General features: G+C 42.9%; 1 protein-coding gene and 1 long non-coding RNA gene across 5 annotated transcripts in view; one reads left to right on the plus strand and one right to left on the minus strand.

Moving 5' to 3' along the window:
* Positions 1-61: 61 nt before the first annotated feature.
* LOC110471758 (uncharacterized) lies at positions 62-6,589 on the minus strand. Of its 2 annotated transcripts, none has more exons than XR_013340935.1 (2): positions 6,356-6,589; positions 62-1,781 (listed from the first exon to the last, which is right to left on the minus strand). It is a non-coding gene; the product is annotated as an uncharacterized LOC110471758 (long non-coding RNA). The 2 variants fall into 2 exon arrangements; XR_002465636.3 differs by lacking the exon at positions 6,356-6,589 and adding an exon at positions 5,713-5,837.
* Positions 5,850-26,477, plus strand: part of KDM2B (lysine demethylase 2B) — a 106,426-nt gene continuing 85,798 nt past the window's right edge. Inside the window, exons 1-4 of one of the 3 annotated variants that reach the window (XM_077787255.1) lie at positions 5,850-6,012; positions 7,138-7,282; positions 10,426-10,504; positions 14,587-14,633. In XM_077787255.1, coding sequence (XP_077643381.1) covers positions 5,962-6,012; positions 7,138-7,282; positions 10,426-10,504; positions 14,587-14,633 — 322 coding nt within the window. In that variant the 5' untranslated portion in view covers positions 5,850-5,961. Of the gene's footprint in view, positions 6,013-6,559; positions 6,958-7,137; positions 7,283-10,425; positions 10,505-14,586; positions 14,634-26,477 lie in introns of those variants that run through there. The other 2 variants (XM_021532716.3, XM_021532709.3) reach the window with 2 other exon arrangements.

The following is a 26,477-nucleotide window of genomic DNA, read 5'->3' on the forward strand; positions in this document are numbered from 1 at the left end:
CCTTTATCAGCAAGCACTTGATAAGGTTGATTAAACAGCACATTTCAACATCTACACATGCCAGTGTTGAAAGATTTTTTTATTACCAGGTTCACATACACCCTTTAAACCATAATTCATTTTTTCTGTGTTTTACAGAGAGAAAAGTGAGGCGTAGAGCAGAGCTCCCTAGTGAATACTTGGCAGAGTTCTGAAGGTGATTTCTGAAAAGGTGAGGTAACACACTGCTTGTGCCACATCAAATTTGTGCATCAGGAGATTTAAGGGATGTGTAAGAAACAAGCCTGCTGCTATCAATTTGTAGTTAAGAAAAATAGGATGTTAACAATACAAATAATACTCGACAAGGATACTTTTACTATTAACAGGCACATGGATGGTCACCTAGGAGATGAATCCTTGCTAGTTTCATTTAAAATCAAAAGCATCGTTAGTTTGTATTGTTTTGACATGTCCCACCTTATTTACAAGTAGGAAAATCACGGCAGATTGTCTTTAACATTTTTGCTTTGTTCTTCACACCTTTCTGATTTGCAAGATCCTTCACTTCCTTAAGCACAACAATGGGAACGACAATCTATACCAACAAGGTCACTTGATGCTTTTCATGTACAAGGCATTCTTTTTAAAAAGATGTAGTGAAAACATCCAAGAAAAATAATCTTAAGGATTTGAAGTCTTCAGAGGCATTCCCTGTACCATGTAGATTTGATCTCATTCCCTTCTCAGGAAATAAACACAGTCCTCTTGTTATAAACAACTTCGGGTGAGATTTTTATCTACAGGGGCATTAAAACACCTCAGTAGAAGAATGAGTTTGACTTAGTCTTTCCATAAAAGCCTCTGCTGTTCTATCACTGACTCCACGGAATTTTGGCCACAATCCTTCTCTTTTCTGGGTGACAGTACCGCTGTGCAGGATTAATTTGAGTTGAAGTCCAGCAAAAGATAAAATTTAGAGGTGGATTTGGCAGTGTTAGGTTTGTAGTTAGACTTGATCATTCTAAAGATTTTATGTAACCTAAATGAGTCTGTGATTATAAAACATTACTCTTTTTTTGGTGTGCTTTAATTATTAAGCCCCCTCAAAAAAACCCAGAAGACCACCCCACAATCAACATTCTCTGTCTCCCACTGGTGCCTGAGGCTAACCAATTGTGATTTATCTCTTTTTTCCTTGGGAGATATGATAACCATCAAAAACAATAACTAGAACTTTCTTCACATCTCAGAAAAACATTCAAGTCTCTGTCCCGTGGAATTATATAATTAAAAATATTTTGCATTGCTGCTTATAAGCTATGACAAATGTTTATGTACATGTACATAACCATGGTGGATTGTTCACTATTTCTTCTTGTTTCTGTGCAAAATTATGGTTAAACTGTAACATCATGAGGGAGTACTACTGTACTAGGTCTTGACCTGTTCCCTAAAATCAGATTTCTCTAAATAAAAGAACCATCTGCAAGAGACATACATCCGACGAGGACTTCAAGTGTCTTTCTAAATAATTGTATTTAAATAGACTCCTTGAACTCACTGTTCCTCTATTTTCCTGTCCATCACTCTTATTCCTGTTTATTGGAAAGGGCTTTGAAAGATACAGCATTAAACACTGAGGTTCTGCTGAGTTTGTATTTCATTCAGAGAAAAAGTATGAAAAAGGACCTGCGGAATCAGCAAAGGCATTTCATCTGATGCCCTTTTCCAAACCAGACCCATGTGTCATTTTGAGATTCCAGCCTCAGTGTTGTAACTTTGAAATAAACATTCCTTTCCTGTAAGAAAGAAAAGAAAACTCAGTTTGTTAAACAGAAAAAATACAGTAAGGTTCAACATGAGGCTTTGTGCACCCTTTTCCCTTTCTGTCCCATTTTACAGCTCCATCTGAGGTACAAACTAAACAGGATAAATTATTTCTAACTCTATTACTCATTATGACACACCTCTACACTGCCACTCTAGAGTGAGCTGAAACTAAAAGAGTCAGCCTTGCTTAATTAACTCTTAGAAATGCTTCAGGGAGTTCTTCTGAAGTCATGCTGGGGCTCAGGGCCGGGGTTTGCTGTCACCTGTGACCCCTGCAATTGCCGAAGGCCACCAAAAGGGTGTATCCTGCCCTCTCCCTTCATCTCAGCCCTCTCCAGCCTGTGAATCGCACCGATCAAATGGCTGCAGAGCTTCAGTGGATTGACCTAATGAAATAAATATATATTTTTTTTCTTAATGGCTAAGTTTTCTGCGGGATCGGGTCACTGAACTGACTCGCCCCGTGGCTGCACCAACACGAGACCTAATGCAGGAAAAGTGAGGGACGTACATGCAAGAGGAAAGGGAACGGGCCCTTTCAGTAGCAGCCTGTTATTACCCCTAATTAGAGGTAATGTCAACCCGTTCTCTGGATCATTTATGCGTGAACACAATTGGAGCAGGTGGCAGAAGTCCAAGTTTCTTTCCAGAAAGCCCTGAGAAATCTGTACACTGTCACAAGGATACTCACAGTTCTTTTTTTCTGCTAAAAATGTACTTCTGTATTTTCTGTAGGAGGCTGAATAGGTTGGCTGAGTACCCTGTGATTAATGTGATCCGGTGCTGAGCACACCGAGGTGCTGCCCTTGGCAGAGCAGCTCTGCTAAAACAGATCTCCAGCTTCATATGCAAATCAGCACTTCCATTTGTTCCTGTTACTGCACCCAACCCGAATCAAGCCACCACAAAGTGGAAGTCATGGTAGATCTGCATTAAAAACAACATATTTGAACTTGCAAAAGGCAAATACAGGTTTGCCAGCAGTCCCAGGGAGGTTAAGGAAAACATCCTTTGCAAATCTCATCTGAAGCAGAACTTAACATTTAGTTGATGGAATTTCTGCAGGGGAAAGATTTTTATCTACCATGTCTAAAAAAGTTGTATTTCAGCTTCCTTCATAAAACAGAGAAATACTTAAATATCTAATCTTCTATCCTAACCCAAGGTAAAGAAAGTATAGAATGGTAGATCTTACAGGATAGACAGTATTTTTAAAAGTGTTTTAAGATTAGTCTGGCCCATTCTGTGCAATGGGAACTAACTGTTTTAGAGCTCAGTGGGGTGAAATGATCCCATGTCTTCATAGAGCCTTCCCCAGCAGAGAAGTTCAGCTCTGGTTTCAGCATGAGCCTTGCAGTACAACATTAATTAAATGACAGCTCCCAGTTCCAAGCTAACGAGGTCAGGATCCTGCGCCTTGGCATGATTAGATCTTAAATAATTTAAGCTACATTAACATCCAGCAAAATAAAGTGTTAGTGTTTTTTTCAGAGTTCAGTGCAGCCTATTGTATCACAATGTTCTGTGATAGAATGTCAAAATGATGTGTTTTCCTTCTTTGACTGTGAAGAAGGCCAAGTCTTTTGTCAGCCCTGGGATGTCCCATCCAAGCACTGCCTGATGGAGCCCAGCTCTGGGCACTGTTGGAAAACTGTGCCATGATCTGCTCAGGGGGAAAACCAGCCCCAACCCTCATCAGCCAGCACTAAGCATAGGAATTTAATATTGCTTCTGAATGTTTTTATCCTGTCTAACATAGCTGTGGATATGGATATTCTCATCATCCACAACCTACACATTCCACCTCTCCTTTTCCTTCCCCAGTTCTTTTAAGTTTGGGATAGGTTTTTTGTTATTGACACACAGATTATTTTCATGGTATAATGAACTGTAGTTGAATAGGTATAATTTCTGTCTTAAAACAAGTTTTAAAAAGTGTTTTCTATTTTTGGAGATCTATAGATAGAAACTGTGTTGTTTCTGAAACATTTACTTCCACACTTCTATAATGCGCTCTGATGTTTCCAGGTGTATGTGATGGATACAGCTTTGGTGGGTTTGCTTGATACACCAAGAGTCTCAGATTGTCCATGTCCAAAAAAATATTTAGAAAAATGAGTTGATTTTCTTTTATGTCTCTGTTCTGTCTCTTTTGGTAGACTTTTGCAGCATGGATGGAGATGTGTTTTTTGTCTGATGATTCTCTAGTAACATCCATTTATCTTGTATCCTGACCTCAATTCTACAGATGTACACATGTATTTAATTTTAAGATTGAGTAATCTTGGCTGAAAGGTTGAGATATGTATATATCTCCTCAGGATTATGGATTAATAATGCACTTGCTCCAACAGACATCTGGAATCCACACTTCAATATATAGCCTATAAAACACTTCCATACCATAATAAAGTTCAATCATCTGCAAACAGGGAGATGTTAGAGAAAGATTACATGATTTTTCAAGATTGTGCAAACAGTCCTGGGCAGAATCAGAAAGAGAAGCTCACTGCCTTAAATCCTGTTAGAACTCCGCCCTCTCCTGCCTTTATCCATGGATCATTAAAATAGGAATTGTTCCAAAGAGATCAATGGCAAGGCCTGCAAAGTTGAATTTTAATGTGTTTTAAATTTTGCATTAACACTTAATATATTTCATATAATACCTAGGATGCTTAACTGATTGCAAAAAGCAAACCAGAGGAACACTGCCAAAGCCATCAGCCCCGACCCTGATTTGGGTATCCTTTGATGTTCCCTTTCTTGGGGGATGTGGAGGGGAAGTAAGGGATGTCACTTCAGAGAGGAGCCACGCTGTGGAACCTGGGGGCTGTTCAAAACCTGCACTCTGACCCTGCTATTGCAATCAGATGGTCCCAATACTTGCTCAGCATCAATTTAGAGTAGATGTTAGGGGGTGTTGTAGAAATGAGACCCGCCGAAAGTTTTTGGAACTGCAGGATCTCCATCCTGCAGACTTTTTGTATCAGCAGCTACTTTACAGCATTTTCTTCTTATTTTTCATGCGATTTCTAACTACCTGTTGTACATGCGTATTGCAAAAGCAATTTTGGTTTATTTAACACCTGCTTAACACTATTTACAATACATTCTGGATTTTATGACCGGTTTTCATAGGGCACGTGGGTGCAGTGCCGGGAGCGGTGCCGGCACCAGCCGGGGTGCGCGTTCCGCGCCGAGCTGCACCGCACGTGTGCCAGAGGCACGGAGCGAAGCCACCACCACAATTAACCCAAAGTCTGTATATTATAAGATTATTTTCAAGTGTTTGCTGCATTAATTCGCCACTCCTCACCCCGGTTTTACGCCGTTGGGGTCGGACACACTCGCGGAGCTCAAATTACTCCCGGTTAAGCAAAACCGCTCAACTCTTCGGGCACATCCCGGGGGCGGCGGTACCAACGCAGGGACCGTCCGCGCCTTTGTGGGGCCCCGTCCCCGTCCCCCCGCTGCCGCTCAGCGCCTGCGTGCCGCGCACTCGTGACCGAACACCGCACGGCGGGGCCGGCGGCCAGCCCAGCGCCGGTACCGCCCCGGTACCCCGGCCAGCAGAGCGCCGGTACCGCTCCGGTATCCCACCCAGCCCCCCATCCCGGCCAGCCCAGCGCCGGTACTGCCCCGGTACCCCGGCGAGCTCCCCATCCCGATCAGCACAGCGCCGGTATCGCCCCCGTATCCCACCCAGCCCCCCCATCCCGGCCAGCCCAGCGCCGGTACCGCCTCGGTACCGCGGGCATTCCCCCCATCCTGGCCAGCCCGGCGCCGGTCCTGTGCCGTACCCCCGGACATCAACCCCGCCCGCCCCGGCCAGCCCAGCCGGTACCGCGCCGTGTCCCCGGTCCGCCCCCCCGCCATCCCCCCGGCCCCGCCGCTGTTTACGTTCCGGGCACTGCGACGCCTGCGCCCCGCTCCACACGCAGCGCCTGAACATGGTTCCTTAGGACTTTGCAAAAGGCATCGCCGCCGCCCCCCTCCCCTTCCCTCCCCCTTCCCCCCCCCCCAAAAAAAAAAAAAAAAAAAAGTCCTGGTGCAAAATTGCAAAACTTTAGCGAGCCCTGGATGGCTTTTGTTTTGCCTCCTCCCCATTTGGGCCAAATATGCAGGACAGGAACTGTTGACAAATAAGTGATGAAACTCTCAAAAAAAATGGAGGCAAAGAAAGACTCTGGAAGAAGATTGGTGTGTAGCTGGCTTCGGTCTCTTTCCTATTCGTGCCTTTTAATTGATTTTGCTTAATTTTTTGCAAAGGGATAAATGCATGTGGGACGTAGGCAGCGGAGCGACTTAGTTTGCAAGAGCGCGGCTGAGGCAGCGGGGAAGGGGCGGAATGGAACCGAGGGACGGGCAGGGTGGGACGATCACGGATCATTATTTTTTCCGGTGCGTGCGGGTTTGCGCTGATCCACCGCGCGTGTCCGCGGGGCTGCGGGGCGGGTTCGCAGGGCGAGAGCTGCCGGGAGACGAGCAGAGCCGCCGGCGGCAACCGGTGCACCGGGTTCCCCCCGCTTCTCCGGGGACCTACCTTGTGCGCGGCCGGTCCCCGCCGCCTCCAGCCCCGTCTCCGCGCCCGCCGCAGCTTCCCCGGGGCAGCGTCACCGGCCTCCGCCGGGCCTACCCTACATCCCCCCGCATTGAACTCGTCGCTGGCCCTCGGCCGCGGACCCCCGCGCTTTCGGCGCTGTCGAGCGTGCGGGGCGGCGGGGGGAGCGCGCGGGGGCTGCGCATCCATCGCGGCGTTACATAAAGCGATCTGGTTTTTAAATCGCCGCTTCCGGTGTGACTATGGAAACACTCGGATTATGTAAATACCGAAACCTGGATGCTGGGCATCAGATGCGAAGATTCGCCCCCCTTCCCTTCACCGGGGAATTAGCTCGTGTTCACGTACAATAATAATAATAATAATTAAAAGAATGATCCGGTCGTTAACGAGCATTTACCGCCGTTCAAGGGCTTTTACGGGATTGCAAAACGCTTCGGTGCTGTAGCTTGTGAATTGCCGGCGAGTTACGTGTCCCCCGCTCTCCTTCCAGCACCAGCCCCTGCTCAGCAACCCAAGTTTGAGTTTTCCTGAAGCCAAGCACCTGTTATTCCCGCCGAGTTCCATATCACGGGATGGAAAAGGTGCATGCAGCGGGGTTGGATCTTGTTTGGGTTCGGGTTTTGTTCAGTTTGTGCTTTGCCATCTTAATTATTTCCCCCAGAATGTGTTTATCAAACCGTTGTGCACGATCCATGTGCTTTTCTCGATTTTTTTCTTTTCCGGACAATGTATTTTATTTTGGTTTTTTGTGTCTTTTCTAGCGCTGCATCGGCCGAAGGCGGTACGATGAGAACGAGGACCTCTCGGACGTGGAGGAAATTGTCAGCATCAGGAGTTTCAATTTGGAAGAGAAATTAAAGAGTAAAATGTACCACGGGGATTTCGTGCATGCCATGGACGGCAAAGGTAACACCGCCGGGCTGTCCGGCCGCGCTCGCCGCCGCCTCCACGTGCGGCTCCGCTCCGGCTTCGGATTTCGCGCCCGCGCCCCTGCCCGGGGATCCGGTGACGCTGCCGGCCCGAGGGGAGCCGGGGGGCGGCTGCTGCTGGGGCCCTGCGGCCCGGCCCGTCCCGGTGGGGCTGCCCCGGCCCGTCCCCCTGCACCCGGAGGGCGGCTGTTGCCCCAGAGCGGTGCTGGGATGAGCGCGGTGATCCGTGGCAAGTGCCCAGCGCCTCCCCCGCCCTGCCCCGCCACCGTGACCCCAGCGCAGCACCGGGCTGGTCAGGAATCAGGTCCTGGCACGGGAGAGGCCGAAACCCCAGCCCCCACTTAGCCAGAGGTGATTCCTGCTCCTCCTCCGCCTCCCCTTGAACCCAGGACCACTTTTGAGAAAGAGTGCGATTGATGAGCCTGTTCGCCAGGCTCGGAGACTTTAAAGTCAATAACTTCTTTGTGAGTCTATCATATATTAAATTACATCGCTCCCCTCCCCAAAGTTACTTGCTTTGCTTAGGTGACTCCAATTCCGGAGCGGTAAGCAGAGCCAGACAGCCCAGCTCTGCCGCACGCCTGGCAGGAAGGGAAACGGGAGAGGTTTGCCCGGGAATCAAACGGGCCGGGGGGTTGCAGGTCACCTTTATTTACCGCTGTGCTGCTGACACGGATCCCTAATCCCAGATGGCTATCACCAAAACTCGGCCTGACTGAGGAGCTTGTTTAGGATGGCTTTCTAAGGAAAGAGAAGTTTTGGCTGGAATCCTCCTGAAATCGTTCTAGCTGCGTGGAGACATTAATCGAGTTTAGAAAGTTTCCTTTTCTCCCCTTGGCTTAGTTTTGCATGAGCATTTTAAGATCCTTTTAGAAAAGTTGATGTGGTAGAGAAATTAAATACCTATCTTACTTAGGAAGGTATTTGTTTAGGAGATAAGCTCAACCCTGACCCCTCTTCCTCCAAACAAAACACAAGCAACTATTTTTTAGCTGGAAAATGTTAATTAATTTTCCAGAAAATGATTGCATTCTACCTTCAGCTTCCAAACACTCCAGTGGTTGCCACTGCTCCATGCTAGGGATAGTACAATCCACATCTTCCCTGGCTTGGCAGCTCCAAAATCTCTGGGCAGCTCTTGCCTTTCTAGGGAACTTGAAAATAAATGAGTGTCTTTTGTTATTTTGTTGTGGTCTGTGTCGGCTTTGTTCTACCCCACAAGGGATTTAAATGCTTTGTTGGGGCATTAGGAAGAAAGGATCTGCCTTGCTATTTGCTCTGGTTTTATTTTTACTTTTGGTTTACTTTTTTCCTCTATAAACCTAAGAGTTGGATTGAATCTGGTTGAAACAATGACAGTAGTATGTAAGAATAAAACAATTTCTATGAACACATGGAATTAGTTGAGCAATATTTATTTTTTCGTCTTTCCCATGTCCTTGTTTTTATTTTTAATGATAACTCATCATGAAGTGTTGTGATTTTTGGCTTGAATGCAGTTTGTCATAACTACTTGTTCTTTAGTCTGCAAGGCTACATGGCTGCCTCTGCTTCTTCCACCAATGTTACTCCTGATGTTTGTTGACTTTCTGACTTGGATCAGTGTCTGTAAAAAGTCTCTGCGGTTTATTATTTGCTTACCAAAAGGCAGTAGCTGTAATGGGGATGCCTATGAGGAAGGATGACTTATTTAGCACAGAAATATTTACTTGGTAACCTTAGTTGAGTGTTCATTACACTTTCTTTGACACTAGTGGCAATAAAGTTTCTGTAGTTTTAATGTTTCTGTAAATGGATAATTACACTGCTCTGATTTGCTAACTCTTAAGTAGGAACATTACATCCCTACTTGTCATAATTACTAACTGAATACAGCAAAGAAAAAGTAAAAATAGAGGGCAGTACATGTGCAGGCATGGGAGTTTGGCCTCTGGCTCCTCTTTTACTTTTAGTGTAGGTTTGAGAGCAGAGAAACATCAGGAATAGAAGCTCAGGCTGAGGTGCTTGTGCTGGCCCAGGAGTGTGAACAGCTGGAAGAATCTTGGAGTTAAACTGCTCGTGTGTACCTGAATAAACTGCAGGGAGTGTGCTCTGGGTTTGGCAGTGCAGGACATTTTGTAGTGCTGAACAGTCAAGCAATGCTTTCCATTTCAAGGCAGTGTGTGGACTTTATAAAAGTAATTTTTTCCTGTAAAAATGGGGGAATAGCAGAGCCATAGAAACAGTCCATGGCTGCTGCAGGAATTCCTCTGCTCTCTGTGGCAGAAGGCTCCAAAATGAGTGTGGGGTTTTGTAGCCATGGCTCACCCAAATCGCTGCCTTGTAACTTCCTCTCTAATCCCCAAATCACTGCTATTGTGTCAGACCGTGCATAGAGAAATCCCCAGGAAAGGCCAGTCCTGTGTAATCCTCAGAGAGGAGCAACAAGGTAATTCTGGCCAGTGTTAACATGACAAATTTGTTTAATTTTTACTTTGAATGCATATTACACTGTGACACCCCACAATTCATTTTTCCCAGACTTCCTAAGTGCTAGGAGCTATATGAAATCTGACTATCAGCTCCTGGACTTACATTGCTGATTAATTAAAAGAAAAGTTGTTCTGTTGAAACCAACAGTAACCTCCACATAAAAAGAATATGTGTTCATAGAATCAGAGCTCTCTGCTAGAACCAGATCATGCTCACAAGAAAACATATTTATCTAAGTAGAAATGTGTAACTTAGAATATCTAAACTTACACATACATTTTAAACTACACATTTGCCCAAAAAATACCAGACTGATTTGCAGTATTTGGTCTGGATTATCCTTTAACTGTTAATTTGGTATTTCATTACAGCCTGGGTGTTTCAACACAGACCTTAATTGACAAACTGACTGGCTTCTATTTTATGTGCATCAGTGAACAGGAAAAATAGGGAGCAGCTGGGACAGCATTGTCTGTCACTGGGTTTCCGGTTCAGATCTAAAATATGCATTCTCTTTCTATTTCTCTTTAGGTGATAGGGAGTTCTTTGGTGAGAAAAAGGAAATGGGGAGAGTCTGAGAAAAAGTAACTGTGAGGTGCCAACACCATTGTAATTGCTTTTGGATGTTGTTCTTATTCATTTCCACAGATTTTACTTTTGAGTATGTTCAAAGAGAAGCTCTCCGAGTTCCCCTCATCTTCAGAAATAAGGATGGACTGGGAATTAAGTAAGTTACAACCAAATTTTGGTGATTAACGAATGCTTTTATAAAATAACAATTATACTTTCTACTTGTATCTGATATTTCTTTTGATGATCTCAAAATGGACTGCAATTAGTAAGACTGTCAGCACCCTTGAGAGGAGGAATAATTATTTTCCACTTATAAACAAGCAGATAATAAAGTCTATAAAAGTTAAGTGCATACAGCATGGTACTACACAGTAAAAAAAATAAGTCAGCAGTGAAAGTTAGGAATGAAATCCAAAGGTTTTTGCACCCAATCCATGCTGTAATTACAGAACAAACTCCCTTCAATTTTTGACTTCTCAATTCTTTCGTTCATTGCAGGTGGAATTCTAATGATGCCTGTCGTTTTCCATTATAATTATGTCTCTTCAGAATGTTACAGCTTTGTAAATATTTAATAATGTCTAGTTAAATATGGGATTACTGGAGCCTTTTTGAGATTGCATTTTGTTAATATCCAGTATAAAAGATTTGGTATTTTAATAAGAGAACCCTGCAACTTTGTGAAAGTGACAGTGTCTAAAAGAGAAGTATTAAAAGCATTACCATTATCAGTATTTCATCCATAGTTTAGATGAATATTCCTTGATACTTTTGGAAATTAGGATCATGTAACTGACTATTGCTGAAAGAAAGAAAAATAAGTTTTTGAAAGCATCATTACTTTGCTCAGTTTCACCTTAGTTTCCAGCTGTGGAATGCCTCCCAGTTTAGGGGACCAAGGAGTCACAGTGGTTAATTAAAAGGAATCAAGCCACCCCCATATAATTTAAAGAGAGAAAGAGACAAAGAAGAGTTTGGGGTATTTGACAACCGTGTGTCCTTTTACTATAAGAGCAAACAGGAGCTGCTGTGATGCTTCTGGTGATGTGGTAAAATAGTTTTATATGTTGAACTCTGAACAAGAAGTGCTCAGTAGGCTCTCTCTGTAAGCATTGGTTTTAAACTGCTGCTCCTAAGGGGCAAGTGGTAAATGCTTCAAGAATTTCTTCCTGAAGAAGCCATGAGCTGTTGAGTGAGGCTGGGGAGTGTTTAGGAGCCAGAGCTACTGCAGCACCCTCCCAGCAGCCAGATCTTCCTCCTGTGTTTGAGGAAGGTCACACGAAATTCCCCTCAGTTCAAGAAGAAAACTGGGAAGTTGTTTCAGCTCCTGCTGCTGTGCCAACGGTACCAGTTCAGCTTGTGCTCCAGAGTGAAGAAGTGTGGAAATGAGAGCTCATCCTGCAGACACAAACATTCCTAGGCTTCAGGTCACAGGAGGCTGTAAACATCATGATGTGGTGGATTGGGCGATCCAGATATGTATAGGGTGACTTTTGAGATACAATGATCCACAAAATACGTGATATAAGATGATTTTTTTACTTCTGACATTTTGAATATCTGATGATACAAGCTTCCACTTCTGATTGTGCTGAGCAGTCAGCCTGCATGCCTGTGCCTGGCAGATGTAGAGAGCTGAATAGTTTGGTTACTGTGCTTGGAGCTACTCTGAAATGAGAAGGAATGAGAGGAATGAGGAAAAATCCTTACAATGAAACTGAAAATTGCTTTCCTCTGTGCTTCTGACCATCATGAGCAGCTACTTGTACATCTGAAAGCAGGAAAGCCCCGCTGTGATCTCTTAGGAGAGGAGAAGCTGTTTTTCTTGGAGGGCTGTTTCCAAGATTGTAACTCAGGGAGAGAATGCTCTTTGGAGAGGTGTTATCTCTTATCTGAACAGCAGTCATCTTGCATTGCATTGTTTTGTAGTTAATCAGATACCTGTGCTGGCCAGAGCTCATCCTCATTAGGATTTGAATAGGTTCTCTAGCAAATCTTTAAACATTTGCAAAAATGCACCCAGTGCAGACTGAGGTGTTTGCATTTCTCTTCTGGCTGAGGAAATTAGCAACACAATTTGTTTATTACAGACTGCTGAACATCTCCAACTTAAGTCTGTCGTACTTTGGAGTTAAGTTACCCTGTTGTAATAGTCTTCACCACCTTTTATGATATTTGAAATCTTTAGGAGCATTCATGGTTGTTTTATGCAAGACGCATTTGTCTGAAAATTGCATAACATCAAGGGAAAAGCATTTCCACGCAGTTCTTGCACTGCTGCTGTTCTGGAAACAGAAAACCAAATGACTGGTGAGATTCAAGAACACAGTCGGTTTTGGGATTTTTGCTATCATAGATTTGTAGCAAACCAGCCCTAATTTTGTAAGAGGGAGTGTGGCAGTTCTGCTGGTGGGGCCGGAGCTGAAGAAGTACAAGTATCTCTGGCAGCAGAATGGGTTGGGAATTAAAGCCAGACCTCTCAAGACTACCCAACTACAAAATGAGTTCTTGAGACTTGGTTTTTTCAGGCCCGATTTTTTTTCACTTAGTGTATTCCTTTTTTTTTTTTTTTTTTTTTTAATGTAGCACACATCCTTAGACTGAAGAGGAAAAGAATCTGCCAGGTGTACTCTCCAAAGAGATAAACATATTTATTTGTTTGAAAGGAATGTATTCTTCAAGTTTCAGTAATGTTTATTTCTGACTGCTGCTGAAGCTCTCAGAAATAACAGAATTGCTCATATCCATCTGGGCTAAGTTTGTTCTCCATCTCTGTGGTTGATTTTTATTTTGATTTATACAAATATGAAAAAGATTGCCTATCTAATTGTTGAACGTTTCTGACACCAAAAACAAGCAAGCTGTGTCATTTGCAGACAAGCCTGACATGTTCTTATTGCCCACAAATGGTTCCTGTTTCTCTTACTTCTGACTTTCTAGTGCTTGGAAAGAAAAGATGAGCTCTGAGTGAACCCTGAAGGTCAGTAGATTCAGGCTGTTTCATTCCAGAGAGGGAGTGAATTCCAAAGCTGTGAGGCCCTCACAGCCAAATGCAAAGATGTGAGGGTTGGCAGAGAACTAACAAAAGATACTGTCCAGCCTCTGCATCCCACCAGAGGAAGGTGATAAGGGTAAAAGAAAGTGGACAAAGAGAATTTGGCAAATAGTTCTCAAGATATCTGGATGCCAGTAAATGCAGTTTTAAATTTTACCTTTCAGTGTTTTCCTAGTAGTAAAAAATATTGATCTGCATGTTTGCCCATGGGTTAGATTGTTCTAATTTTCAACTAAATAATTTCAAAAGTCCCGAAGAAAACGTAGGGCAGTACATGTGGGGCACTGAGCTGGCACGTCTCACTGGGCTGTTTTTCATTACAATTCCTTAGTCAGCTTTTGTGCAATGTGAAGTGTGAAATATTGTCAGTAAAATGAAGTCAACCACCCTTAAAACCTCACTACTGATTTTGGTTTTTTTTTCCCATCCAGTTTTTATGCTGCAGACTTTTACTCTCTCCCTGATATGCAGAACTCACTTGCTGGACCAGGCTACTCTCTAATTACATTACTCCCTAAAACACTGCCTGTGTTAGAAGTAATCCTGTAAATGCATCAACATCCCTGAAACAATTATACTACCATTTAATTTAGCTCTGAATTAGGCCAAATTGAATTGAACCATTTCCCAACCCACCAAATACAGCTGGGATGTCTTCGGCCAGACGAGGAGGTTTGGAACAGTGATTAAAACAAAGGGACTTTAATTTTATTTTAATATATTTTATTTCCTAGCCATGGTTCCAACCTGTGGTGATGTGGCTTTGAGCAGGTTGTTTTACTGCTCTGTGCCTCAGTTTGGCAAGTGTGATAATGCTCACCTTGGGGAACAGACATGGGGCACACGAGTTGCTTAACAAGCTATAAAGATTTAGGATTTTATTGAAAGCACTCCCAACCCCTTCCCTTCTCTCCCACTCTGGTGCTGATAAAAGGTGCTCAAAAAGACACCTCTTCTCATTCATTGTGAGTAGAAAAACTGTTGTACACTTGCCAATGCAAAGATGTCATGTGTGTCATTAAAACTTGCACTGTCCACACTTCAGAGAGGCCTTGCTTGATTCCACCTCCTGCACTATGGACAAAGAGCACCATACATTTATTTCTCCTTTATTATGGTAAAGAGAGTGTACCCATACTTATCTTGACAGTATTTAACTTTGCTTTCTTTGCTAATTACAGAATGCCTGACCCGGATTTCACCGTTAGAGATGTGAAGCTATTAGTGGGTGAGTTATTTTGAATGCACTGGATTAACTCTATACAGAACAGAATTGCTTTTAAATACTTGTCCAGTTGTGTTTGTAGACATTTGTGATAACTCTCAGAATCTGGAAGAAGGCATGGAGAAGCAATTTGTAAATTAAAAAGGCTGGGAGAACCCTAATTAGTAGTTGTGCTGACTGGACTCCGATCTCATGCTGGATAATTGGCCATTTGGAAGGGAGGGAATGCTTTTGCTCTTAACAGGTGTCCTACAAACACTTTTGTGATCCTGCAAACCAGAAGCTCTATTGATTGAGTTCCCATTTTTTTTTTTTATTTTTAAATCTGTTGCAGAGCATCTGTTTATAAAAGGTGTGACTGAAGCTGTATCACCTTTTGCCTGTGTTCTCCCCACAGTATTTATCAGTGTCAGGCCAGGTTGGTGCTTTGAGGGAAGGCTGTAAAGAGAGGCTGAGCACAAAGCCTTGCAAACTGCCTGGCTTTTGATGAGACACAAACCAGAGAAGTGGTGACTGTCATCAAATGTTTCCTAGCAATCTTTACAAAATTAATGTTTTTTAACTCTAAGAAAAGCCAAATCTTTAGTGGGAGATTATACTGTATGTTTCTTTGAAATCTGTTTTTACTGCAGATGGGTGTGTTATTTATTGTTATCTGAAATTGTTACTGAATAGCAATCCTGCACTCAATGAAGTTGTCGCTGTGGAGCAAGCTGGATGTTGGATGTGTTTGCTGCAGTCCTTCTTGGAGATTTTTAGCTGTATTCCTCCTAGTTAGAATTTACTCAGTTTATTTACCTGTCTTGTGGAAGCAGTTTATCTTTAAAATTAGCTCAAATGCTGCATTCTGAAAGACAAGTTTTTTAAAAAATTACTCTTTGAGTTTAATAGTCAATAGGAATATCAAGCCTGGAAAAGATGTAGCTAAGAAAAACAAAGGAGAGGAACTTGTGCCTCATTTCTGCTCACTTGGGGTTATCAGTGAGAGAGGGGTTATCTCTGATAACCTTCCTTCACAAACAACTCAGCAATGTTGCTTAATTTACGACCATTTATAAGCTCAGGGAAAAAAGCCCAAATATCTGGCAGAAAATGTTTTGGAAGTGCTATGGGAAGTGCTATTTGGTGGTCAATCTTCATTAAATTAGAAAATGAACTCCTAAATTTTATGGATTTCCTAAATACCTGCATGTGCACATTTGCAGAAAAAAAACACCAACTTTTTGCTGTGGAGGAGCCTTGTGCACAAACCCTGTAATTATCTGGACCCTGCTGCAGTTTTCTGAACTTATTCCATCGCTGATAAACTGTAATTTCTGTCTCTGAGGCTGCTGGAGCTGAGGGTCTGACGTTGAGATGTTTTGGAACAGCGTAGAGTTGCATAACAACAGTGTTTTTCCTGTGTAACAGTCAAAGTGTGGGAGTTGCATTTCCTCAAGATTGATGTCCTTTGAAGTATTAGGGGGTGGAGATTCCTGTGTACATGGCCAGCAAAGCGGGAGGATATTTATAAATAAAATTGCATTTATGAAACAATGGAGCAGAAATAACATTTGTAATTAACTTTGACAGTAAGTTGAATGTAAGAGTGTACCTGCTCACAGCTGGATCAGCAATCCCTGTACCTGCTCTTGGCTAGATATCACATCATGGCTTCTTTTATATCATGTTTGGGCAAACTCCCTTTGGAGTCATTGTGCTGAGTCCATAATGTGGTCCAGAACATTGTCACCTACCCTTTTTATAATACAGCTGATGACTTTTGGCATCATAGGTGGAAACTTTTATTCAAAAGATCTAAAATATTTGGGAAATGGACTGTGAGTTGTACCTGAAAAAATCACAGTTCTTGTGGCAAATCATTTTTCTCGCTGTGGAGTTTGTGCTGGGTGGAACAGCCACATTGACACTGAGAGCACATGGGGGAATTCCTGTCTCCATGCCAAATTTTAAAATTATATACTCATTATTTCTGGAAACACTAGTGAACATCTTCCTATAGCATATAATTGCTGATATTTTTTCCTAGTTTTAGGTTACTTGTGCTACAATCACTATCTAATGTTCAAATAAAGGACATAAAAAGTCATGTTTTATTAACATTTCCTGACACTGGAGATGTTGATATGTTGTCCCCACATTATTTTAGCAGATCCCTCAGATCTTCTTGAACTTCCAGGTCTGCATTTCCAATGTGTGGTATTTTCAAAACTTATTCAATCCTTTGCTGAACCTGGGCAGGGAAGGATGTTTGGTGAATGTGAAATGGAATGATCAAAACTCTGCATCTGATTGTGTGTGGGAGTCAATAGAGAGAGAACGCAGTCTGAAAAATGTGTTCTGTGTAAGCTTGTTGGCTTTTTAAATGCTCATCATCATAGTTTGCTGCTGCTTTTTAAACCTTTCATTTCTTCTCTTTTCTTCTTTGAATCAGGGGAAGCACATTTGTTACAGAACCCTTTAAGGACATGGTGCTGGCTTTTTCCAAAGCACATAAATTCCATAGGAAGTTAATGAGCCTTTACTCCTAAACTCTGCTGAAATCTTACTTTCTATTTCTAATGTGACTGTTGTACCATCTTCATAGGGGAGAACCTAAAAGTCACAGGGAAATTGAAAACTCTGCTCTGTGGCAATAATAAGGAGAATTAAAAAAGGATGTGTTGATTGCTGTTTTTGTTTACTTGATCTTAGGTGTTTATTTCTTAGTCTTTTGTCAGACTTCCAAAGAACCATTGACATTGCTTGATGGATTTTTCTGTTTTTCTGGCTTAAAAAATGTAGTAACCATCTGTAATTCAGTTTGGTGATGTTCATAAGCTCCTGTTTCTGACACGAGTGCCTGATTGTGCACTCATGTGCAATGTGTGTGCATGAAACACTCTGCCCTACAGTAGCTTTACTTTCCAGAGCCAGACTCCCACCTCCAACAAGTCACATCCTGGGTGCTCTGTAAAACCTGAGCTGATGGATTAATTTCAGCAGTTGGAAATGTCTCGTCTCGGAAATGGCTGTGAGCCAAGAATGCAAATGGAGAAGTGGAAAGGAATTCCTGGCCTGCTCAGGAACTTGAGACAACTCTTGAAAGATGTAAAGCTCTGGTGTAATTTAATAACTCTTGAGCTTTGTAATTTCATTGCATAAGGTAGATTTGATTGCTAATTCTGAAGGCCAGAATGTCACTGTCATCTCTTCATAAGTTGATTTAAAATTTGATTGAGGGTCATTGGCCCTTTTAGAGTGTCCTCAAACATCTACCACATCTGCACAAAAACTTTGGTGTCATTTCTGCAGGGGTGCCTGTCATAGATGGGCAGAAAAGCAAAAGTGTATTTTCCCAGATTGTCAGCTCCACCCTTTGCACATGAAGTACCTGTGTGAGTTTTATGCCAAGTGCTCTGCAGAACAAGGGGAACAGCTTGCCTGGGGCTGAGTGAGGAGAAAGGTGACTGCCTTGCTCAGTGAGCTGCTGAAAGCCAGGGCTTCTCTGGTCACTGTGGACCCTCTCCAGCCTTTGCCACTCCTGAATTCAAGGACTGAATGCAGTCATTTGTTTCAGTCTTTGATGTCAGAAAACCAAAGCATTCCATTTTGTCATTTGTTTGAATTTTGTCTTTATATTGTCCTTGATGGACATCACACAATCTGAAGCTGGCAGCCCTGAATACTTTTGGAAGCTGTGAACCATGTAAGGGAGAGAGAAAGAGGAAGTGCTCATGGATGTGTGCCTCAGTCTATCACTCTGAGCTCCTTGCTCTTTCTCTGGTTATTTCTTTTTATTGGGGTTTTTTAGAGATTTTTTGGGTCACCATGGGTTGAATTTAGAGAGTATCTGCTTTTCTGTGGCATCTGCAGTGCCTCTCCCTGTGACTGCACTGCCTTTGTCTCCCTGGGTTGTTCCAGTCTGCCCAGGAGCTCTGTGGGTAGGGGTGCAGGCCCTGCACGAGCACAGTGTCTCTCTCTAGTAGTTGCCAGTCTGGATGTATTTGCATTTATTTCTAATTTTTAGCTGACCTGTTTTCAGTTTGATTGACACAGGCCCGCAGCCCAGGGGTATTGAATCCCAGTTTTTACACTCACACCTAAATAAAGTAACTAAAAACCGAAATGAATGGAAGTGGTGCTGGGTCTGTGACGTGCATCACCTCTTCTCTCTCTGGGCTGGTGTAGCTTTGTGTGCCAGGGTAGGTGTTTGCTGTGCACCCCCAAAGTGGAACTTGCAATCCCAGCAGGTGGCAAAAGGGGAGATTTCAAACATGCTGAGGATTGTAAGAAAGAAAAGAGACTTTGGGTTATTGTGATCTCTGGGCTGAAGAGGTTAAAGTTGTGACCACAGCGGTCACTTCTGTAGGATCAGCAGCATTGTCCTATGGAATTCACCGTGCCCAGCCAGGCATTGTATCAGTGGGAACAGTGCAAGTACAGGACTTAGACTATTCATGGGGTGGTCTAACAACTGACATCAACTCACTGATTGATTTTATTTAACTTACTCACTATGGGTTTATTTATAGAATTTAAAAAAAAAAAGTGTAGGAGCAGCAGAGGATGTGTCATCAGTCATGCAATTTGCTATTAAAATCTGGTGCTGTAGACTGGACTGGGCCCTGATGCTCATAAGCACAGGAAATGTTTGGTTGCTGTGTTCACAAACTGCATTGAAAGACTTTGGTGTATAAAGAATCCAAGAAAAATTGAAAGCAGAAAGCTTTTAATTGCCATACAATTTGTGCATTGAGGTATGGCAGAAAAGAGCAAATATAAGCAAGCTCCAGTAACTGTTGCAAAGACCAATTTTCATCTGCCCAAGAAGATGATGCACAAGATGTGACCTAATAGATAATTTCAATAGTTGATTCCTGTGGTTCTGTCAAATCCCTAAAGACCTGGCAGCAGGCTTTGATCTCATGACAAAGGGTGAAAGGAAAACCAAGGCTCTACATATCCTGTTGCTTTCTTTGGTGGGAGTAGCTGAAGAAATACTTGATTATTGCTAGGATTTGCCTTCTCATTAGAAACACCAAAAGAACAGGAGCTGAGCCAAAAATTTCAGTTGCAAATTGACTGTTTAAAGAAATATGTGTGAAGAGCTCTGCCTCAACTATGAGTTTATAATCATGGTGGCAGTGGAGCAAGATAATAGAATAAGTTACATCATTAAATCCCTGATATTTTCAAAGGAAAAGTCCTATAAGTAGGGGGGACTTGGCACTGCAAGTGCAGGTCAGCCTTCCCTCATCCTGCTGACAATTTCTGGAGGAGATCCTGTGTGCTGTTACACATCTGCTCATGATTTATTCACTGAGTGCATCATAGTGCACTGAAGTGAAGATCTGAACTTTCATTAACATCAGTGGATAAAATCAGACCTGCAAAAGAGTATTTCCCTGCTGTTTAGATTTTTTTCCCCCACAGGGGAGAGCCCTTAGCAAGGTTTGTGAAGTTTGCTATTGCAACATTTTCCTCACTCTAGGAGGAACTGCAATTCTGCAGTGTGATGGTGCACAGTAAAAAGTATGGCTTTGTTTTCCCAGGTGTGAATCAGGCAGAAAAGTGAAATGATCTGCTAAAATCAGAATATGGGGATTCTCAGTTGCTAGTTTTCCTGTAAACTGTAAATGATGTAGTGAATGTAGGAAGCCATGGCCTCTGTGCAGGGACTGTGGTGGGGAGGAACAAGTTCCCTGACTAGTTAATGTCAGCAGGCTGATGTAAATAATTTAAATTCAGTTGGGACAGAAAGGATTACTGCCCATCAAATGTACCTAACAGCCATAAGCTATGTGAGGCTCTGCATCTTTCATCCAGCCATTTTTGTTCTCTGAAATACACACACTGCTGTAGTCCCCAGGAATTCCAGTTAAAATGGGAATATGCATACCAGGTACTTTGCAGAGAGAAAAGAGCCCCCCTAATCCATGCTTCTGGAAGCAAGTGATATTGAAAAAGGAATAGAAAGAGATATAAACATTGTAGGTAATAATTATTCTGGCTTTATAAAATGTTTTATATACCTATTAAAATCCATACACACATTTATAGATGTATACACATACATATCTATAAATTTCATTCAGTACTGAATCAAGAATCATGAGCAGTGTTTCCATGGAAGAGAAAATTGTGCTGGTGCAGGTCAGGTGGGTAAAGGCAGGAGGGAGGGCAGAGACGGTGTAAAATACTCCTTTTACATCAGCACGCATTTCTTGTGGTGTGTCAGCACAATGGTCCCCCAGCTGGCTGTGCAAACCCTCAGCTTTTTGTTAGCAGCTACTCAAAAAAGCTTAAAGCAAATCAGAGAAGTGTCCCTGAGTAGCTGCTTCCTAGTGATTTTTTGGTTCATTCCTCCTGCGTGTTTGCTGCTCCTCTCAAATTGATCTGTTCTCAAAATTGTATCATGGTTGAATTCACATCCAACTACAAAGCAAGTCGAGAGGCTCGTAGTGTGGTCCACAGGCAAGTAGGGGAAATTTTGTCTTAATCAATGTACAGTTCTCCATCCTGTGAAAGAAAATTAGCCATGTAGATACAAAAGGAGGACAAAGCAGCCACACACTGCAGCTCAGAAAACTTTCCATCATTTCTGCTGAATAGGGACCCAGTGTTGCTTTTTCTATAGAGCAACGCTCCATTTGTTTCAAGGAAGTTGTGAAATTGGAGACCGAGAGGAGTTAGGAGGGAGGCTCATTAGAGAGGCTCTGTTGTAAGGAGCACTTCCCAAAATTAAACTGGCTGCTCAAAGGAAGTGCAAAAGTCTGCCCCCAGACTTGCATCTAAGTCTTGATTAAGATGTATGGTTCTCCCCTGGTGTGGGGATTTGTCCTGTGAATGGGAATGCCAGGTTGGGAAGAGCAGAAGAGCTGAGTCAGGAGTCATTAACTGCCGTGTCTCCAGGAGTCTTGTGTGGAGGGACAAGGAGTAAGCAGTGAGGTCTGTGCTCTGCTCCTGGGACCCAAATAATGCATTCTTCAAAACACACTGGGCCAGGCTCTTCTAGGGGAGAGGAGTTATCACTGATCTCATGGGAGGGGAGGTACTTGGATGAAATATTTCCATTCATTGTAAGATTTCTCCTCTTATTTCTCATGGGGTTTTGTGCCTCACTGGGTGATCTGTGCCTGGCCTGCTCTCTGAGTTATGTTTTTGCTTTTCATGTAAGTGAGACTGTTGGAATATTAAGAAAACTGAGTTAAAGAAACATCCATAGTTTGGAAGGCCATTGTCTGTGTAGTCTTATACCAACTTGTGAATGTGTTCCTCAGGCTGTGAGAATTCTGACTGAGGGTACCTCAGCCTCTGGACCCTGCAGGTCACACCCTGAGTTCATTAAGGGACTCAATCCACAAGAGACCTATGTGTGTCTGACAGCTGAGAGGAGCAGGAGATCCAAGAGCACCTTGAAGCAGGAGATAAGGATGGCTCCCTGCAGGAGGAGGCTGAACTTGGATGTTCCTCACAAGTGACTGTAAAATAATTACATGTCACTGCTATTCCCATTGATCTGAGGCTACAAACCCAAAACCTGTGTTTTCAGGGAGCTGGGTTATATACCTGCCTACAAACTTTCCAAAGGGAAAAATGGAGCATCAGAAAGCAGCTTTCATCAGGGCCCCACTGATTTGTCTCAGATGTTATTCAGAAACATGTGTTTGAGAACCAGTCCATAAAAATAAATTGTTTCGTCCATCATGTTGTTTTGTGACCAAAGCTTGTTTTAAAAACTTGCAGTATTTTTAAAAAGTGCTCTGTTTTTAAAGTCAAGTTCCAAATTGCTCACAGTCATGCTGTTGGGCCTGTCAACATGCTTCACGCTCTAAACTGGGAAATGTGCTAAGTCAGGCCTACAATCAGCAAATAAATATTACCACTGAAAATTATAATTTCCCAGTGTCTGTAAGCTCAGATGGAGTCAAACCAATGGTCTGTCAACAAAGGGGTTTATAAGTACTGTTGGTATGAACTGCACAGACTCCTAGCTGCTGCATTTATTTTAAAATTTGAGTACTGCAAAGATGAAACATCTGGACAATAAAAGTAAAATAAAATAAAATATAATGTGCTATTTCTTTGAAATGATTGATTCCAATTCTGTCTATCAGGTTTCTCTTTCCAAAGTACAACACTGGAAGTTTATTTGCTCATCCTTTTGTCTTTGTACTTTTTTCTTTCTTTTCCCTTGAGCGACCTCTCCTGTTTTCTCTGTATCCCTCTTTCCTTGATGAGGCTGCTGTACTGTACAGAACTCGTTTTACCCCCTAATTCCATGGAATTTTATAAGGAAGTAAAGGTAAATCCTTCCAGACTCAAGCAAGTGTTCTTAGGATACTCTTTCCAGCCATAAACCAATACTGATAGAGAGAGCAGCACACTTTGCTGTAAACAGGACCAGTAGGACTTGACAGGTGGGGTTTTTTGGTTTCCCATGGAATCTATTCCTTCTTTGTGGGACACCAGCAGTCCCATATGTCAATCAGACAGCCTAATGTGATTTCTGACCTCCTCCACATTAACCCAGGGCTAAGAAGAATTACAAAATTGTGGAGCTGCACTGTGTTCTCTTTTGGGCAGAATTAAAATTAGTAACTAGACAGCAAAGTTTCTGAATGTTTTTTTTTTTTCCTCAGGTGAAGGTTCCATTAGTGATTTTCTTGCAGTCTGAGGGCTTTAATGTGTTGAAAATTGAAGTGGTTTGTAGCAGCTCTGAAGGAACCCTTTGGGACTTGGGCATCCACCAGTGTTAAGGTGGAGAAGTGAATAAATAAAGTGGAAATCTCTGTCAATTAAAGTGTTGTATTGCAGACTTTCAGAGGACGTTGTTTCTCTTAACACTCACTGGTTTTGTGCCTCTTAAACAGCTTATTGTTTAAGAAGAAAAGCTGCAGTCTGTAGTAGCAGGAGGGAGCTGGGGCTGTGGTTGGTGTCACCGTGGGATTTCCCCCAGCGCCGGTGCTGGCTGCACATCCTTCTCCTGATCTTTGTGGAACTGTGCTGGGAAGTAGGCAGGGAGCTGACCCCACTTAAAAAAAATTATTTAAGCCTCATCGGTTTCTTGAGTATTGGTGAACAGTTTGTATCATGAAACCAGGACCTAGGGCAGACAGAGGTTAAAACTTACCCAGTGTTCCTGAGAGCCTGGAAATAGAAACTTTTCCCTCTAATGCCAATACCAGGCTCTGGTGCCAGACCATCTCTTTGTCATCTAAACTGTCCTCTAGCTTTGCTGCTGCTGCCTATTATGTGATCAGGGGAAGTGTCTCTGTTCCTTGTGCCCCCTATTGCATCCAACAATTTGCTTTTTTTGCCATACCAATTAAACAACTCTAAACTGGCGTCCTGCTCATTCTCTTCCTTCTCTCCTCACTTCTGGCATTGCTCTCCCATCCCCTCCTGTGTGCTGGCACAGGCTTTCCTCTTTTCCATGGTTCAGGAAGTTGAACCAGCACAAAACTCACACTATCTTTCTCCCTTGTAGAAAGGTGGAGGAAGATACATATACACATTTATTATTTTTATATTTTTTGGTGCTTGTTTAGCTCTCAGCACTAACCAGGGCTAAGCTGTGATGGATGTAGCCTTCCACCTCTGTCATAAGTTTCCACTGGTGCTCTGTGCATCAGAAGTGCCAGGTGAGTGAGCTTTGAGCCATGATTAGGGTTTCTGTGTAATAAAATAAATAAAAAGAAGGCATTTGATGCACTCTCATTATACTTTTTTTTTTCCTCCCAGAAGTAAAAATGAAATATTATAACACTCACTTGCCTATGTTTAGCACGTCTGCTGACTTGCCATTTTGGAAGTAGAACCAGTTCTATTTTTAGAGCTGAACTTCCTGTTTGAGCTCTCTTTAAGTTTGTCCTTTGCCTAACACAGGCAAAGTCTTTTAAAAAAAAGTCTTAGTTAAACTGGGACAGTTTTGCTAAAAACAGTCATGTTCATGTCCAGATATAAACAGCAATAAATCTGCTTTGAATGAACATTGCAACAAAAGTACAACTCCAAGAGAATGTATTTCCATGATGTCAGGACATGAAAGTGAAATTGAAGTGATGTGTTGGTGTGGTCATGGGCATCTCAAAGCCTCTGTCTACAGGTGGATTCAAAGATGAATTGTCCATGTGGAAAAATCAAGCAGAACAGCAGTTTTAGAATAACTCCCCAGAGTCACACTGTGTTTCTGCAATAAGCATCCTCTGCTTTAGCTCATCCAAACTAGAAGTGAGCTGTCTTATTTTGGAGTGATCCCACCCAAAATCCTAAATATTTTATGGTAGTTGATATGCTTTTACATAATAATATAACTTAGTTCAAAACTACCTTCAAGTGTTGTGCCTTTACCTAAAAATATATATTAATACCAGCATGTTTTGGAGGTTTGATGTAATCACAGTGATATATTTCTTCAGATGTTCTCATAAGTGTGGGGGTGTTGCAAACCTTTGATGCTTTCAGGTACCCTTCTAGACCAGAGGGGAGCTGCAGGACCTGCAAAGTATGAAGGTTGTCAAGTTTTCCTCAATATGGGCTGATGATAAGGTTTCAGAGGGCTGAAAGAATATAATTTTTATAACATTTTTCTATATTGTTACTGTTAGATATGTTTTATTCTGAGACATTTAGGAAATGATTAATGGTCTTAAAAGAAATCTGATAGATAAATAAACCATAAGATTTCCACCAAAGTTATATTCTGTCCCACTTCTCTTGGATCTTGCATTATTTTTCTTTCTATAATTATTTGCATGCTCTAAGTTTTCAGCCACCTAGTATGCTTGTACTACTGGTCAATGCATTGGGATACTGTGTAAAAAATTAGAAGTAAAATGCTTCTTTGTAATAAGGAATTTTTTTTCTATGAGCTTTTCACTGTCTGAAGCTTCTAAGAATCGCAAAAAATGATGGCTTGGGTAGGTGTAAGGATACTGATTAATTCCATATAATGCCACTAAAACACATGACGTGCCTGAGCCCCTTTCTCCAGCCCAGTCCTGTAGCATTACGGCTGAAGGGGCTGCACAGGCTGCTCCTGTGGCCATGCCCTGCACACATTTTGGGGCGTGCAAACAGCTCCTCCCGCGGCTCATCGCAGTTCGGCGCTTCGATAGCAAACGAGAGCTGCAGAGGGGCCGGAGGGGAAGGTTGGTGGCAGTTTTACCCCTCCGTGAGCAGGAGGTGCTGGGGCAGAGCTCCCGAGGGGATGCGCTGGCGCCCAGCGGTGCTGCGGACGCTGCCGGGCCGGGAGCGGTGGGGAGAGCTGTGTGCGACGTCCGGGCTCGCTTCCCTTTGTTCTTCTGTGCCCTCTGGTGGCACTGAGAGCGATGGGATCGGGACGCCCCTCTTCATTTGTTCGTACCCTCGCTCCGAAATGCAGGGAATGTCGGGAATAGCTCCACTTGAGCAAGGACTTTCTGCTCGGATTCACATCCCTCTCTGTTAGCGGGGGATATCATAATAGCCTCCCATGGGCAGCAGAAGAATACGTGCTTCCAGCTCCGGGAGCTCCGGGGGGATTAACTGGGATGTGAGTCAAAGCCTCAGTCTTTAGGTACAATTAACCCGCTAGCGAGGCTGGCAGATTTCCTGAGGCTCTGCCAAAAATCCTGCTTTACAAACCAAGGATTTTTTCCCTCATAAGAAGCATAAAGATTAGGCAGGACCAGCGGGCCGGTCCCTCGGCGTTGGAGGTTGGTTTCTGGTTGTCAGTACTATATTGTACCTTCAGCACAGATCTCAATTCAGCCACAGAGGGTTAAAATAATTCCCCAAGGTAGCTTTATCCTCTTAATGGACAGGCTTGATAATCATTCTTACAGAAAGGACATTTCCTCTTTCCTCTGCTGTGGGGGAGTT

This window comes from Lonchura striata, chromosome 18 (assembly GCF_046129695.1).
Source record: "Lonchura striata isolate bLonStr1 chromosome 18, bLonStr1.mat, whole genome shotgun sequence".
NCBI lineage: Eukaryota > Metazoa > Chordata > Aves > Passeriformes > Estrildidae > Lonchura > Lonchura striata.